Raw genomic sequence first — 13,882 nt, 5'->3', positions numbered from 1 at the left:
AAAATTAAACGAATTCTGGTCAAAGTTTCAATTATTTTTATAAATATTGAAATTCTTTTTAGAAATTCAATTACTTTCAAAAATTTTACACAATTTAATAATTTTCAATATCTATTATTTTAAAAAAATTCTATGCAAACATTTAATTATTTTCATAAATAATAAAAATTTCAGCAGGAATTCAATTACTCACAAATTATTTTTAAAAATTTCTTCACAATAATTTAATTATTTTCATAAATAATAAAATTGTTTACAGACTTTCAATTATTTTCATAAATAATAAATTTCTTTTTAAGAATTTAATTATATTTTCATAAATAATAAAACTCATTGCAGAATTTCAATTATTTTTAATACAATTTTAATCGAATTTCGTGAAAAAATGTAATTATTCTTAAAAGTTTTTATTATAATTCGTCAAAAGAATTCAATTATTTAAATATTTGTTGATGAAAATCTTAATTAGAATTCAATTTTTGAGAAACATTCAATTATTTAATAAATTATTTATTTTTTTATTTAAATAATTGAATTGTCTTAGAATTTTATAATAAAAATTGATTTAAAAAGAAATTTCATTTAAAATTTTAGATAATAATTGAATATTAAAAATATTTTAGCATGAATTTTTAGAAATAATTATTTTTAAATGGAATATATCAAATTAAAATCTTTGAAAATATGAATTTTTAATAGTTTTAATTAACAATTCTGTAAAATTAATTTTATTCTTAATTAATTTTATTTTAAATAATTTTATTGAAAAAATGTAATTGAATTTTTTTTTAAATTATTTTAAGTTTTTATTTCTATTATACCTATATATAAACAATTTTTAACAGAAGTTCAATTATTTTCATAAATAATAAAACTCATCGCAGAATTTCAATTATTTTTAATACAATTTTAAACAAATTCCTCGAAAAATGTAATTATTTTCAAAAATTTTACTAAAATTCGTCAAAAGGATTCAATTATTTAAAAATTTGTTGATAAAACTTTTTATGAGAATTCAATCTTGGGAAACATTCAATTAATTATTCTATGGAACTAATTTTCTTCAAAAAGCTTAATCGAAATTTTTTAAAATTACTTCAAGTTCTTATTTTCTATAATGTATTAATTGAAGAATTTCCGAATAATTGAAATTTCTGTAAAATTGAATGGTAAGCAAATAGATTTGAAAATTCTGAAAGAATTTTTTGAAAAATTATTATAAAAATAATTGATTTAGAGAAGAATTTTAGTTGAAAATTATAGAAAATAATGTGGTATAGAAAATATATTTTTTTAAAATAAAATTAAAATAATTTTTAGTTACGAAAAAATAAATTTAAATTTATAATTATTTTAAATAATTGAATTATAGTTAATAAATTTTATTTATGTCAATTAAATATTATTTGCTTGAAATTAATAATTAAATTAAAAAAATTAAATAAATACCTACAAATTCAATTACTTATAAATATTCTTACTTTCTGTAATTGCTTCGAAGAAATATTTCGGAATTAGGTTCAATTTAATCAAATTTGACATTGTGATTTTTAAATTTATTTTTTAAAAATACTTAAAAAAATTTAGAGAATTGAAAAAATGGTTAAAAGAAATTATTGAAAAACATGGAAATTTATTAAGTAGTACATAGTCATTATCACTGTTTGTTATTTTAATTTTTAATAAATGACACCTTTCTTCTTTTGTTTTGTTTACAATTTTTTTTTGTAATTAGGCTAAAATTTACTCGACCTTTAAATTTAATAATATTTCAAAAATAGAAAATGTTTAAATAAAATTTGAGAATAGTATTTAAATATTGTGGAAATAATTCATGAATTACTTTTGTTTAAAATAATAATTATTTTACTAAATTAAATTTTGAATATATTTAAATTTCGCGCCAGTTCGCTTACGCCTCTAGCGGTAAACGTTGTTATTAATCGTTAATTCGTCGTCAGTGGTTCTCAAATGAAAAATAGAATTTTAGTGATTTAGTATAGTTTAGTTTCGCTTGGTGAACAGTAAACATGGCGTACCGTGGCGTTAAGGGCTCTGATCCATTTGTATCGAAAACATCGAGAAATGAAAGATTCGCTCAAATGTCGAAACAAGAACAAATTATTCAGCAAAAGAAACTTGAGATACAAGCAAAACTTGAAGAACAAAAGGCGAGGCAAGCGATAGAAAATGCTAAAAAATCAACATCGTCTGCTTCTCTCGCGACTTCCAGTAAAACTAACACTTCAATTAAGTGAGTTTATTTTGTTAAATTCATTAAATTTTTTCTTTTCATAAATTATTTTTAAATTTCAATTTGAAATTTTCATTTGTTGTAGTTTTTTTATTTTATTAAAATTTTTCTTCTTACAAATAAATTTACATTCTATTGATGTCAATTCCAAGGCAATTTCAACGAAATTCATTGTATGCTATTTGGAATATCTTTAAATAATCTGATGACTGATATTTTTATCAAATTTTCAATTTAAAATCTTTCGGAAATTGTATTTTTAGTGATGTTTCTGAATTTTTTGGTTTTATTATTACGATATACTTTTCACATGTTATTTACATTTGAATGATTCAGATTTTTTTATACGCGGAAGTTTGATATTGCTATAATAAATTGCATATTTAATGATCATGCAATATTGAAGGTAATTGAGTGTCACAAGTTCATTTTTTAGGTTAGAATTATTACATTTTTTTAAATGTTTATCTCTCTGGCTTTTTATTATCCACATTATACTCAAGTATTTACGCGGGAAAGTTACTTTAGAATTCTTAAGTATCGGGTTTTTAAATGCATTATTTTTGTAGTTTGTTGCTTTAAAATTTTCATTTTTTCACCAATTATTAATGTACTTTTTTCGAAAATAATAATCGAAATTCAATTCTTTTGAATTCTGGAATTAATTTTGCAGAAGTTGGATGATTTTAAAGTTATTAGAATTGAAATTTCGTTTGAATAGTGATTATTTTTGAGAGAAACAAATTTGATTAAATTTGCATTTTGAAATATGTTTATGTGAAGAGAAGTGATGTTAACATGACACACATTGAAAAAAACTTGCATTAAATTAAGTTGGTCGATGTTGGGAATTTTTTGCGACAGAAAACTTTTTCTTCTCATAAATTGAATGTCACCAAACAATGTTAATTATAAATACAGGGTTGCCACAGGTCAGGAAAATCAGAGAATTGAGGGAAAAATCAGGGAAAAGTCAGGGATTTTTATTGAAGTACTGGGAAAAGTTAAAATTTGCAGGATTCAATTATTATTCACAATTTTTTTTTACAAATTTCTTCGCAATAATTTATTTTCATAAATAATAAAACTTTTACAGAGATTCAATTATTTTCATAAATAATCTTTTTAGAAATTCAATTATATTCATTTTTCAAAAAAATGTAATTATTATTAAAAATTTTATTAAAATTCGTCAAGAGAATTCAATTATTTAAACGTTTATTGATAAAATTCTTCATGAGAATTCAATTTTAAGAAACATTTAATTATTCAATACATTATTTACTTATTTTTGTATTTAAATAATTGAATTCTCGTAGAATTTTCTACTGAAAATAGATTTAAAAAAGAATTTTAGGTAAAATTTTAGAGAATAATTGAATGATTGCAGAAATTCAATTATTTTCAAAAGTAATAAAATTTGTTAGATGAATTTAGTGATTTAATTTTTTTAATTCAATTTTAAATAGATTCGTCTTAAAAATTTGCAAAAATTCAATTAACTTTTTAAAAATTTTAATAATTTTCATGAATTTAATTAATTTCATTATAATTTTTATGAAATTTCTCGTAAGAATTCAATTATTTTTAAACATATTAATAAAATTCTTCGAATAAAATTAATAATTTAAAATAATTTAATAAAATTAAATCGCAAGATTTCAATTATTTTAAGAAATAATAAAATTCTTCGCAAGAATTCAATTATTTTATATAGAATTTTCATAAAATTTTCAAACAAAATCAATTATTTAAAAAATTTTTTAATTATAAAATTCTAGGTAAACATTTAATTATTTTCATAAATAATAAAACTCATCGTGAATTTCAATTATTTTTAATAGGTACAATTTTAATGGAATTCCTCGAAAAATATGATTATTCTTAAGAATTTTATTCAAATTCATTAAAATAAATCAAGTTAAATATTTGTTGATAATATTCTTTATATGAGAATTCAATTTTAAGAAACATTTAATTATTGAAGAATTTTTTCATTTTTGTATTTAAGTAATTGAATTCTCGTAGAATTTTCTAATAAAAATTGTTTTAAAAATTAATTTCAGTTGAAATTTTAGATAATAATTGAAAACATTATACATAGTATGAATTTTTAGAGATAATTGTGTTTTGAAAAAGTTATATTCAATTTTTTAAAAATATTTCAAGTTTTTATTTTCTGAATATTTAAATGAAGAATTTCCAAATAATCAAAATTTTGTAAAATTGAATTGTAAGCAAATCGATTTAAAAATTCTCTAAGAACTATTGCAAAAATTATTTTAAAAAATTTGATAATTGTTCATTTAATTCTTTCGGAGAATTTTAATACAATTCTTAAAATTAATTATATTTTTCGAAAAATTTAATTAAAATTATATTTCAAAAAAAAATTGAAATTCTGTAAAGAATTTTATTATTTAGAAAAATAATTGAATTTGAGCAATGAATTTTTATTACACTTTTCTTAAATAATTGAAATTCTGTGAAGAATATTATTATTTTTGAAAATAATTGAATTCTTGTAACAATTCTTATTACATTTTTTAAAATAATTTAAATCCTAGGAAAAATTTTATTATTTATGATAATAATTGAATTCTTACAACGAATTTTATTACATTTTTTTGAATAATTGAATTGATGAGAAAAATTGTATTACTTTTAAAAAGAAATTGTATTCTTGCGAAGGATTTTATTAAAATTTTGCAAATTAGTTCTTTTTTATAAATTTTATGGAAGTTTAAATTATTATAAAACATTATTTAAGCTGAATAAATAAATAAATAAAAAAACGATTACTCCGAGTCGAAGACTCGGAGTGCTTGATATCTTCATGTTTTATAAAAATATTCTTAAAAGTTTGAGAGTGAATCAGAATATTCTTTGGGGTCAGGGAAATAGTCAAAATTTTGTCTGGGAATTCGGGAAAAGTCAGGGGAAAAATAAAATAAAATTGTTGTGTGGCAACCCTGAAATAATATCGAATGGAGGTCAAAAGAGATGCATCTGTTTATTTATAGGAAGGAGGATGAGAAGCCAACAATGTCTGCTACCGTTAATTTATTTGCCAACGATGGCAGTTTTCTTGATCAGTTCAAAAAGATTGTGAACAATAAAGGTCCAATAAAACAAGAGACACCACAAATAAAGACTGAGGAGAAGAAGGAGGAGAGAAAAGACGAGAAGGAGGATAAATCTTACGATAATTCACGAGACAGAGAACGTAGATGGAGCAACGAAAAGAGTAGAGATTGGGAAAATCGAAGGGATCGTCGAAGAAATGATTCCAGATGGGGAAGAAATACCGACAGACGACAAAGTTCTTCCTTAAGTCCATCACCCACAAGACACCGTTCATCTCCAAATCCCGAATCAAGACACAATTATCATCAATCTAGTCCCCGATCCCACTATCAGTACCAATCACAAAATTCAAATTCAACTTCCAACATTCCTCCTCTCATGTCCCAGCCAATAATGCAAATGACAAACATCCCACCACCAAATTTAAGGAACATGCAACAAAACGTTCCACCTCCAAACATGCAACGAATGCCAGTACCACAAAAAATGAACAATAACTATCCAAATATTGACAACGATTCCAGAATGTCTCTTCCTCCGCCAAGTCACATTATTCGCACACCCCATCACCAAATGCAAAATCTACCACCCAATACAAACATACCACCTCCAAGAATGCAAATTCAATCAAACGTTCATGTGCCTAATATTCAAGGGATGCCTTCAACAAACAACCAACATATTATTTCCCCCCCTCAACAATGCAATATTCCACCTCCAAATAATCTCCAACCACCAAATATCCCACCGCCAAACGTTCGTCCACCAAATTTACTACCGTCAATGTCCCAAATGCCTCCGAATATGTTGCCCATCAATCCAACGCAAACGATTGTCGTCACCGTGGCCAATGTCACTAATATTCCACCACCAAACGTTATGATAATGTCAGCACCACCACCCAATGTCCATACGGTGCCTTCGACTATTAATTCAATTCCGCCACCGAATTTAAATGTACCTCCGCCTAATGTACCTCCGCCTTCGATCATTCAAAGTGCACCACCTCCCACTCATCTTCTACAAACTTCCTATCCGTTGTCGAGTCAGGTTAATCTCGCGATTGGACCACCCAATGTTCAGATACCTCCACCTGTAAGGCCTTCTGTACCTGGACAACCTGCGGAACTAGGTATTTTCTTTTCGTATGCTTAGCTTTAGAGTTGCTCACCTGGGTTGCCTAAGGTCAGGAAATCTAGGGAATACAGGGAAATCAGAGAATAGTCAGGAATTTTTATTAAAAGTATTGGCAAGAATTACATTTTTAGAATTCGTAAGAAAATTCTCAATTTTTGTGGTTTTTTCGTTTGCCTCATAAACTATGAAATTACCACGACTTCTAAAAAAGTACTTCATTTTTTTCTATTTCTGACAATAATTTCTTTTTAAATAATTTAATTCTTCAAAAACTAAATCATAAAATTATTACTTAGAAATTTAAAAAAATTTAATTTAAAAATAATTAATTAAATTTTAAAAGTGGTGCGTTTACAATTTCCATAAATAGATGAACTTCAAAAGGTTTCAATTTGAAATTTTAGAAAATATCAATTTTCAATGGAATTATTGACGAATTTAAATTATTTTCAAAAGTAATAAAATTCTTCGCAGAAATTCAATTATTTTAAAAAATTAAAAAAAAATTCTCGTCAAAATTTCAATGTTCTTTATAAATAATAAATTATTTCTCCGAAATTAAATTATTTTCAAAAATTTTCCTCAATTCAATGATTTTTAATATTTACTATTTTAATAAAATTTCCCAACAGAATTCAATTATTTAAAAAAAAAATTTTGATAAAATTCTAGGCAAACAGTTAATTATTTTCATAAATAATAAAATTATTTTAAATACAACTTTTAATTAAATTTCGTCGCAAAAATTTTCAAAAATTTAATTACTTTCATAAATCATAAATTTTCTTTTGAGGAATTAAATTATTTTTGTAATTTTAATAAAATTCTTTTCAAGAATTCAATTAATTTTAAAATCTTAATAAAATTCTTCGCAAAAATGTAATTCTTTTCATAAAAAATTAATACAATTTTTTTAATGAAATGATTTAAAATAGATTCGCCTTAAAAATGTGCAAAAATTCAATTATTTTTAATAACTTTGATACAATTCATTATAAGGATTTAATTATTTATCAATGGAATTTTAATAAAGTATGGCAAAGGAATTTAATTACTTTTAAAAATTTTAATAATTATCTTCTCAGGAATTCAATTATTTTCATTACAATTTTAATCGAATTCTTCGAAAAATGTAATTATTTTTAGGAATTTAATTAAAATTCGTCAAAAGAATTCAATTATTTAAATATTTGTTGATAAAAATTATTAGAAATCAATTTTAAGAAACATTTAATTATTTAATAAATTAATTATTTTTGTATTTAATTAATTGAATTGTCTTAGAATTTTCTAATAAAAATTGATTTAAAAATGAATTTCTGTTAAAATTTTAAATAATAATTGAATATTAAAAGGCTTGTAGTATGAATTTTTAGAAATATTGAATTTTGAAAAGATTTCAAATTAAAATCTTTGAAAATCTGAATTTTTCATACTTTTAACTAACAATTCTGTGGAATTAATTTTTTTGAAAAAGTTTAATTGAATTTTTGTTGCAATTATTTCAAATTTTTATTTTTTAATATTTTTTTTTTTTTATTGAAGAATTTACGTTTAATCGAGTTTTCGTAAAATTGAATTGTAGAAAATTGAATTTGAAAATTCTCGAAAAACTTTTTCAAAAATTATTAAAAATAATAATTGATTTACAGAAGAATATTTTGTTATTGAAATTGATATTTTTTAAAATCTTAATTCCTATGGAAAATAATAATTATTAAATATTTTGTTTAAAAAAAAGAAGTTATTGAGATTTTCGGTCAGGCAATCAGTTAAAATGTTGTCTGGAATCAGGGAAAAACAAAATTTAATTTTTGTCGCAAGCCTGTGGAACATATGCTTTGAACAAAACTGTGTTATTACAATTTTTGAAAATTAACTTTAGAAGAATTTTTATTGCAAATTTTGAGAAAATAATTGAATTCTCAAAAGAAATATAATTATTTTTAAAAATTTGGATTAATTTCTTTATAAGAATTTAATTATTTCAGATTCAAAATTATAAAAAAGATGTTTAATTATTTTATAACAATTTGGTTTAATTAATTTTTGGTATTTTTTAATCTTCAAAGCATAAAATTAGAATTTCATTATTTTAAAATTCAAAACAAAAAATAATTAGAAAACAAAAACAACTAACTAATATCTAAAATAATATTTTTGATAAACAAATTTATAAATAAATAAACCATTTTTTTAATTCAAAGATTTTTTTATTAGAGTTTTTCATAATTTTGAAAAAATGTACTTGAATTCGAATGAATTATAAATTTTAATTTTTGCTAATTAACATTTTGTTAATAAGTATCTTATTATAGAATACACGATTTAGTTTTACGTTTTTCTATGTTCGGACTTTGATCTTAAATTGAAATTTCTTTTTATTTATTTATTTAAAAGAAGTTCAATTACTAGGGCTAATAATAGAAATTTACGCACTAAGTTTCAGGGAAAAATTTTTTTTTTGTTTTTAAATATTGAAAAATTAGAAAAATATTAATCCTTCAAAAAATTGGAAGTTTGTCCCGTAGAAGCGGAGCAGCTAGCAAAAATTGTAGCTGATTGCGGTGATGAAATAGAGCAAGAAGTTCGAGAGAAGAATGCTCAAGATCCTAAGCTATGGTAATTATCGTCCCTTTTGGCCGATTGTTAAAATTAATTTTTTGAGCATTTTTTAACACTTTTTAATTTATTGACGAGTGTTGTTTGAAAATTATTGCACAATTTATCATGTATCTTTTTATTTTCTTAGGTGTTTCGTTGATTATTCGTACAATTCACAAAAATAGTGCATTTTTGCAAGTTTTTTGTTGCTTCTTTTTTTTCATGCTTTTCATCACTAAATTAGTTTTAAAAAAATTTTTACTCACAAATAAATAATTTAATAACCACAACTAAATAAAAGATAATTTCAATCTTTTCAATTTTACAAATTTTATATTTACATTCTTGGAAAATTTCAAAATTGAATCCATTAATTTGTAGATTTTATACTGAAAAAAAATTTATTTGATTCAAATAAATTACTTGACTATTATCAATTAAATATTTACTTGAATCAAATAATTTTGATTTGAGTCAATTAAATGGTATTTGCTTTAAATATGTACTGAAATTTATTGTTGGTTCAAATAAAATTTAATTAACTCAAATAAAAATTATTTGATTCAAGTAAATTGTCAAGTAATCGGTTATTTAAATCAAATAAATTTTTTTTCAGTTTATTCATATAATGTTTAGAATAATTTGGCACTTTTTGTAAATAGCTGAAAAATTCTATAATTATAAATTAATATAATTGTAAATTAGTAATTTTAAGTTATTCAAAAAGCAAGTCTTTACGATTTTTTTAAAACTTGCATTGAATTCCAGTTACATTTTTAATTGGATCATTAATAGAATTTTAAATTTATCGTAATTGATATTATTTATTGGTAGATTATTAATTTAGTGAAATATATTAATTAAATTAATTTAATTGAATTTTTAAATAATTAAATTTAATGAAATTAATTAAATTAAGAATAGTTCATTAAATTACTATGATTTGACAATTTGTTGCGAGTCTTGTAAATTTATAAAAGTAAAACAAAACTTTTTTTATGGCATTGATTTTTGTTTATTAATTAGCTCCTGCTATGTAATTTAACTTGTTCGCCATTTTAATGTAACATTGATCAATTTATCCATCCAAGATATTTTTGACTTAACAAATTTAGTGAATGAACGAGAGAGTGTGTTTTTGGTAAGATTGAATTTTTGAAATTACGAAAATTATTTTTATAATTTTATAATTACCATATTTTTAAAATTGTTTAAAAAATGTATGTATTTTTCTAACGAACAATTTATATTTATTAATAAATTAATTAACATTTTGGAAAAAAATCTTATTACTTAATTAAGTAATGATTTTTTTGAAATTTTACATTTTTATCGTGGAATTTCTTTTTTAATTTTTTTTTTACAAAAAAGAAACAAAAAATGAAGTTTTATTAATATAGTTTTAATTCGAAATATTTTTTTTTATATTCGGCATATTTTTGGAAAAATTTTATTTTAGTTTCTTAATTTTACAAAATTCCTTTTAATTTTGTAAATTTTACAATCTCAGTTTCGTATGTGTCAATTTTTAATTTTTCGAATATCGGCTTATAAATCGTGTGAAAGTGAGAGAATGGTGCTAAAAATAATTAGGATTAAATCTTACTTGACAGAGTTTTAAGTATTGTTTTAATCAAGGTTTCTGCACCAAAAGCAAAGTGCAGCGTATCTGCAGTACAGGGGATTAGTGGCAAAATATCGAACTGAAAAAGAGTCCAAATACTGCGGCGGTGGAGATCTTTATTGTCCAGAGGAAGCTCTCAGTGATAATGAGGATGCTGAGAAGTCTCATAGAAATTCTTCTCTTCAAGGTAATTTATTAATAATAATAATAATAATATAATTAAGCAAGACCGGAGAGTTTGAATTTTTATTTTTCTTTCTATTAATAATTTTTTTTCCATTTGTAGATCGATACAAAGAGGAAAGCAAAGAAGAACGCAAAAGAAAAAGACGCAGTCGATGGGGAGATGCTGAAAATAAAATTCCATTTACAATGTCAGGACAAGTTGCACAAACTGGTTTTTCAGTAGCGGGGCAAATTGGTCAAAATTCGGGATTATTGTCGTCTGTAAATTTAATGCAAGCCAAAGGAAAAAATCCAATGTTGTCAAAAGTATCGAGAAGTGATCCAGCATTGGTTCAATATGCCAGGCAAACTTTTGGTTCTTTGGATCTCAGCGAGGAACAATGGAAAAAAGCCGAGGACCATTTTAAGGTGATTTATAAGGGTTGACATAGGTCAGGAAATTCAGAGAAAAGTCAGGGAAAGTAGAATTGGTTAGGGAAATCAGGGAATTTTATTAAAAGTATAGAAAAAAATTTAATTTTTGAATTCATAAGAAAATTCTAAATTTTTGTGTCTTTTTTGTTTGTCTCATAAAGTATCAATTAGTATCAAATTACTACGAATTCTAATACAAAACCTTCCATTCTTTATATTTTCACAAATTTTAATAATTCAAATTCTTCTGAAATTACTTCAATTTTTTAATATATATTTAATTAGTTATTAAAAACAATGGATTTATAAAAGAATTTTAGTAAAAACCACTAAAAATTTTCTGATACAATTTTTTATAAGAATTCAATTTTGGGAAGCATTTAATTATTCAATACATTATTTGTATCTGTATTTAAATAATTTAATTTTTTATTAATAATTTTCTAGTAAAAAATGATTTAAAATTGAATTTTAGTTAAAATTTTAGATAATAATTGAATTTTAAAAAGGTTTTAAATTGAAATATTTGAAAATTGGAATTTTTCATACTTTTAGCTATCAACTTTGTAGAATTAATTTTTTTAATTAAGTTTTTATTTTATAAATATTTAATTGAAGAATTTCAGATTAATCGAAATTTCGTAAAATTGAATTACATATAAACAAATGGATTTGAAAATTCTCAAAAAACTTTGTCAAAAATTATTTTAAAAAATTGATTTAAAGAAGAATTTTAGTAAAAAATTGTAGAAAATAATAATTAAATTGAAATGATGAAAATAATTTTGATGAAGTAACAATATTTTTATAATATAGAATAATGATTGTATCACTCGGTCATCTTTAATTATTATAAAACAAGAAGATTGCGAGCACTTCTTAGTCGAAGACTCGGAGTGATTGATATCTTCATATTTTATAATAATATTTTATAATTGATTGAATATCAAAAAGGTTTGAATTTGAAATTTATTCAATGTTTATAAATAAATTTTTTTTCATTCTTTTTGAATCTATAAATTTAATTTCTTGTTTCATATTAGGCGTTTATTTTGTTCATATTTATTTTATTTTTTTATAGTTATTTTATTTTGTTTATATTTATATTTTGTATTTATATTGCAGATTAATCTTTTGTATCAAAATCTATTGAAGAAACGTGAAGAAGTCAAACGATTGGAAGCTCAAGGAAAGCATAAATACGAGTATGACAGCGATGAAGAAACAGAGGGTGGAACGTGGGAGCATAAAATCCGTTCCGCGGAAATGGAAGCCACACAAATGTGGGCTGAAGAATTAACAGCTCAGTCCGAGGGAAAACATCATATTGGTGATTTTTTGCCACCTGAAGAATTAAGAAAATTTCTGGAACAATATAATGCGGTTAAGCAGGGAAAGGAGCCCGATCTTAGTGATTATAAAGAGTACAAGTTAAAAGAAGATAATATAGGTAATAATTTTATTCGAGTGCTCTCGATTTTAAAATCAGATTAAAAATTTGAATATTTAATTTAAAGAGCTTTAAATATATTGATACAAATACAATTTAACGGGGAAAAAATATCACGTAAATAAAATCACAATTGATAAAAGTATAGTTCAAAGAGAATTATTCTCTTTGAATTTTGTTAGAGATAATAATAATTTATTGAATGATAAATAATAATTTATAATTATAAATAGTAATTTATTTTGTATTTTTATTTATTTGTGAAATAAATAAAAAATAAGGTAATAGAGAGATAAATATGAATTCTGTTAAACATTTATTGATAATTTATTTTTTATTTTTCAGGTTTTCAAATGTTACAAAAACTCGGATGGAGCGAAGGCCAAGGACTGGGAAGTGAAGGCAGTGGTCGTGTTGATCCTGTAAATAAGTAAGCAAATTATTTATTTATTTTCAAATTCATTCAAACTTTTTTGATTTCTCTATTTTTCTAATAATGGAAAATTTATTGTTTATATTTACCGAGAGAAATAATTTTAAATTAATTTTGCAGAGCGACAAATAGACTAAATAGTGCCGGATTGGGTACTGACAGACCAGACGGATTATCTCGAGATGATGATGAATTTGATGCGTACCGAAAACGAATGATGTTGGCTTATAGATTTAGGCCCAATCCACTCGTGAGTTTAAATAAAAACAATTATTTCGATGAAATTAATATCTTTTCTTTATTTAGAAAATAAAAATATTTAGTCTACAAAATAAATTGCTTCTTTACAGAATAATCCTAGGAGACCATACTATTGAAACTTACTACGAGAGCATAATCAGAACTCATCATCACATAATTTTCTATTTATGTGAAAGAAAACAATCGTTATTTTGTATATGTATGGTGAATATAGTGTAATATGTTCACATTGTTGAAATAAGGAGAGATAAATCGTTAAATATATTCAATTTATGTCTTATTTATTTCTTCTTACCTTTAAACTATTTATTTACTCGTTCTATCCAGTTCATAATTTTTACGATCTTTTATTACACGTTCTATATAATTTTTTTTATATAAAATTATAGTGAACAAACGTTAATTTTGATAATAAATATTACGTCTCTTTTT

At 22.7% G+C, this 13,882-nt stretch overlaps 1 protein-coding gene across 1 annotated transcript; it reads left to right on the top strand.

Annotated features, from left to right (window-relative positions):
* The first annotated feature begins 2,002 nt into the window (after positions 1–2,002).
* On the top strand, positions 2,003–13,719 carry LOC122500151 (arginine-glutamic acid dipeptide repeats protein-like). The gene is made up of 9 exons (XM_043608928.1): positions 2,003–2,254; positions 5,278–6,473; positions 8,998–9,100; positions 10,721–10,893; positions 10,993–11,300; positions 12,432–12,756; positions 13,102–13,186; positions 13,310–13,439; positions 13,540–13,719. The coding sequence occupies exons 1-9, from the start codon at positions 2,031–2,033 to the stop codon at positions 13,564–13,566; spliced, it is 2,571 nt and encodes an 856-aa protein (XP_043464863.1). The 5' UTR covers positions 2,003–2,030; the 3' UTR covers positions 13,567–13,719.
* Positions 13,720–13,882: the final 163 nt, after the last annotated feature.

The sequence above is a fragment of the Leptopilina heterotoma genome, unplaced genomic scaffold (assembly GCF_015476425.1).
Source record: "Leptopilina heterotoma isolate Lh14 unplaced genomic scaffold, ASM1547642v1 Lhet_101, whole genome shotgun sequence".
NCBI lineage: Eukaryota > Metazoa > Arthropoda > Insecta > Hymenoptera > Figitidae > Leptopilina > Leptopilina heterotoma.
Note: the sequence above shows the minus strand (reverse complement) of the source record. Positions and strands in the feature narration are given on the sequence as shown.

Coding starts and splice junctions, on each gene's coding strand:
- LOC122500151 (XM_043608928.1), top strand. CDS start 2,031: ATGGCGTACCGTGGCGTTAAGGGCTCTGATCCATTTGTATCGAAAACA. Junction 6,474..8,997: donor TGGACAACCTGCGGAACTAG/GTATTTTCTTTT, acceptor AAAAATTGGAAG/TTTGTCCCGTAGAAGCGGAG. Junction 12,757..13,101: donor GTTAAAAGAAGATAATATAG/GTAATAATTTTA, acceptor TTTATTTTTCAG/GTTTTCAAATGTTACAAAAA.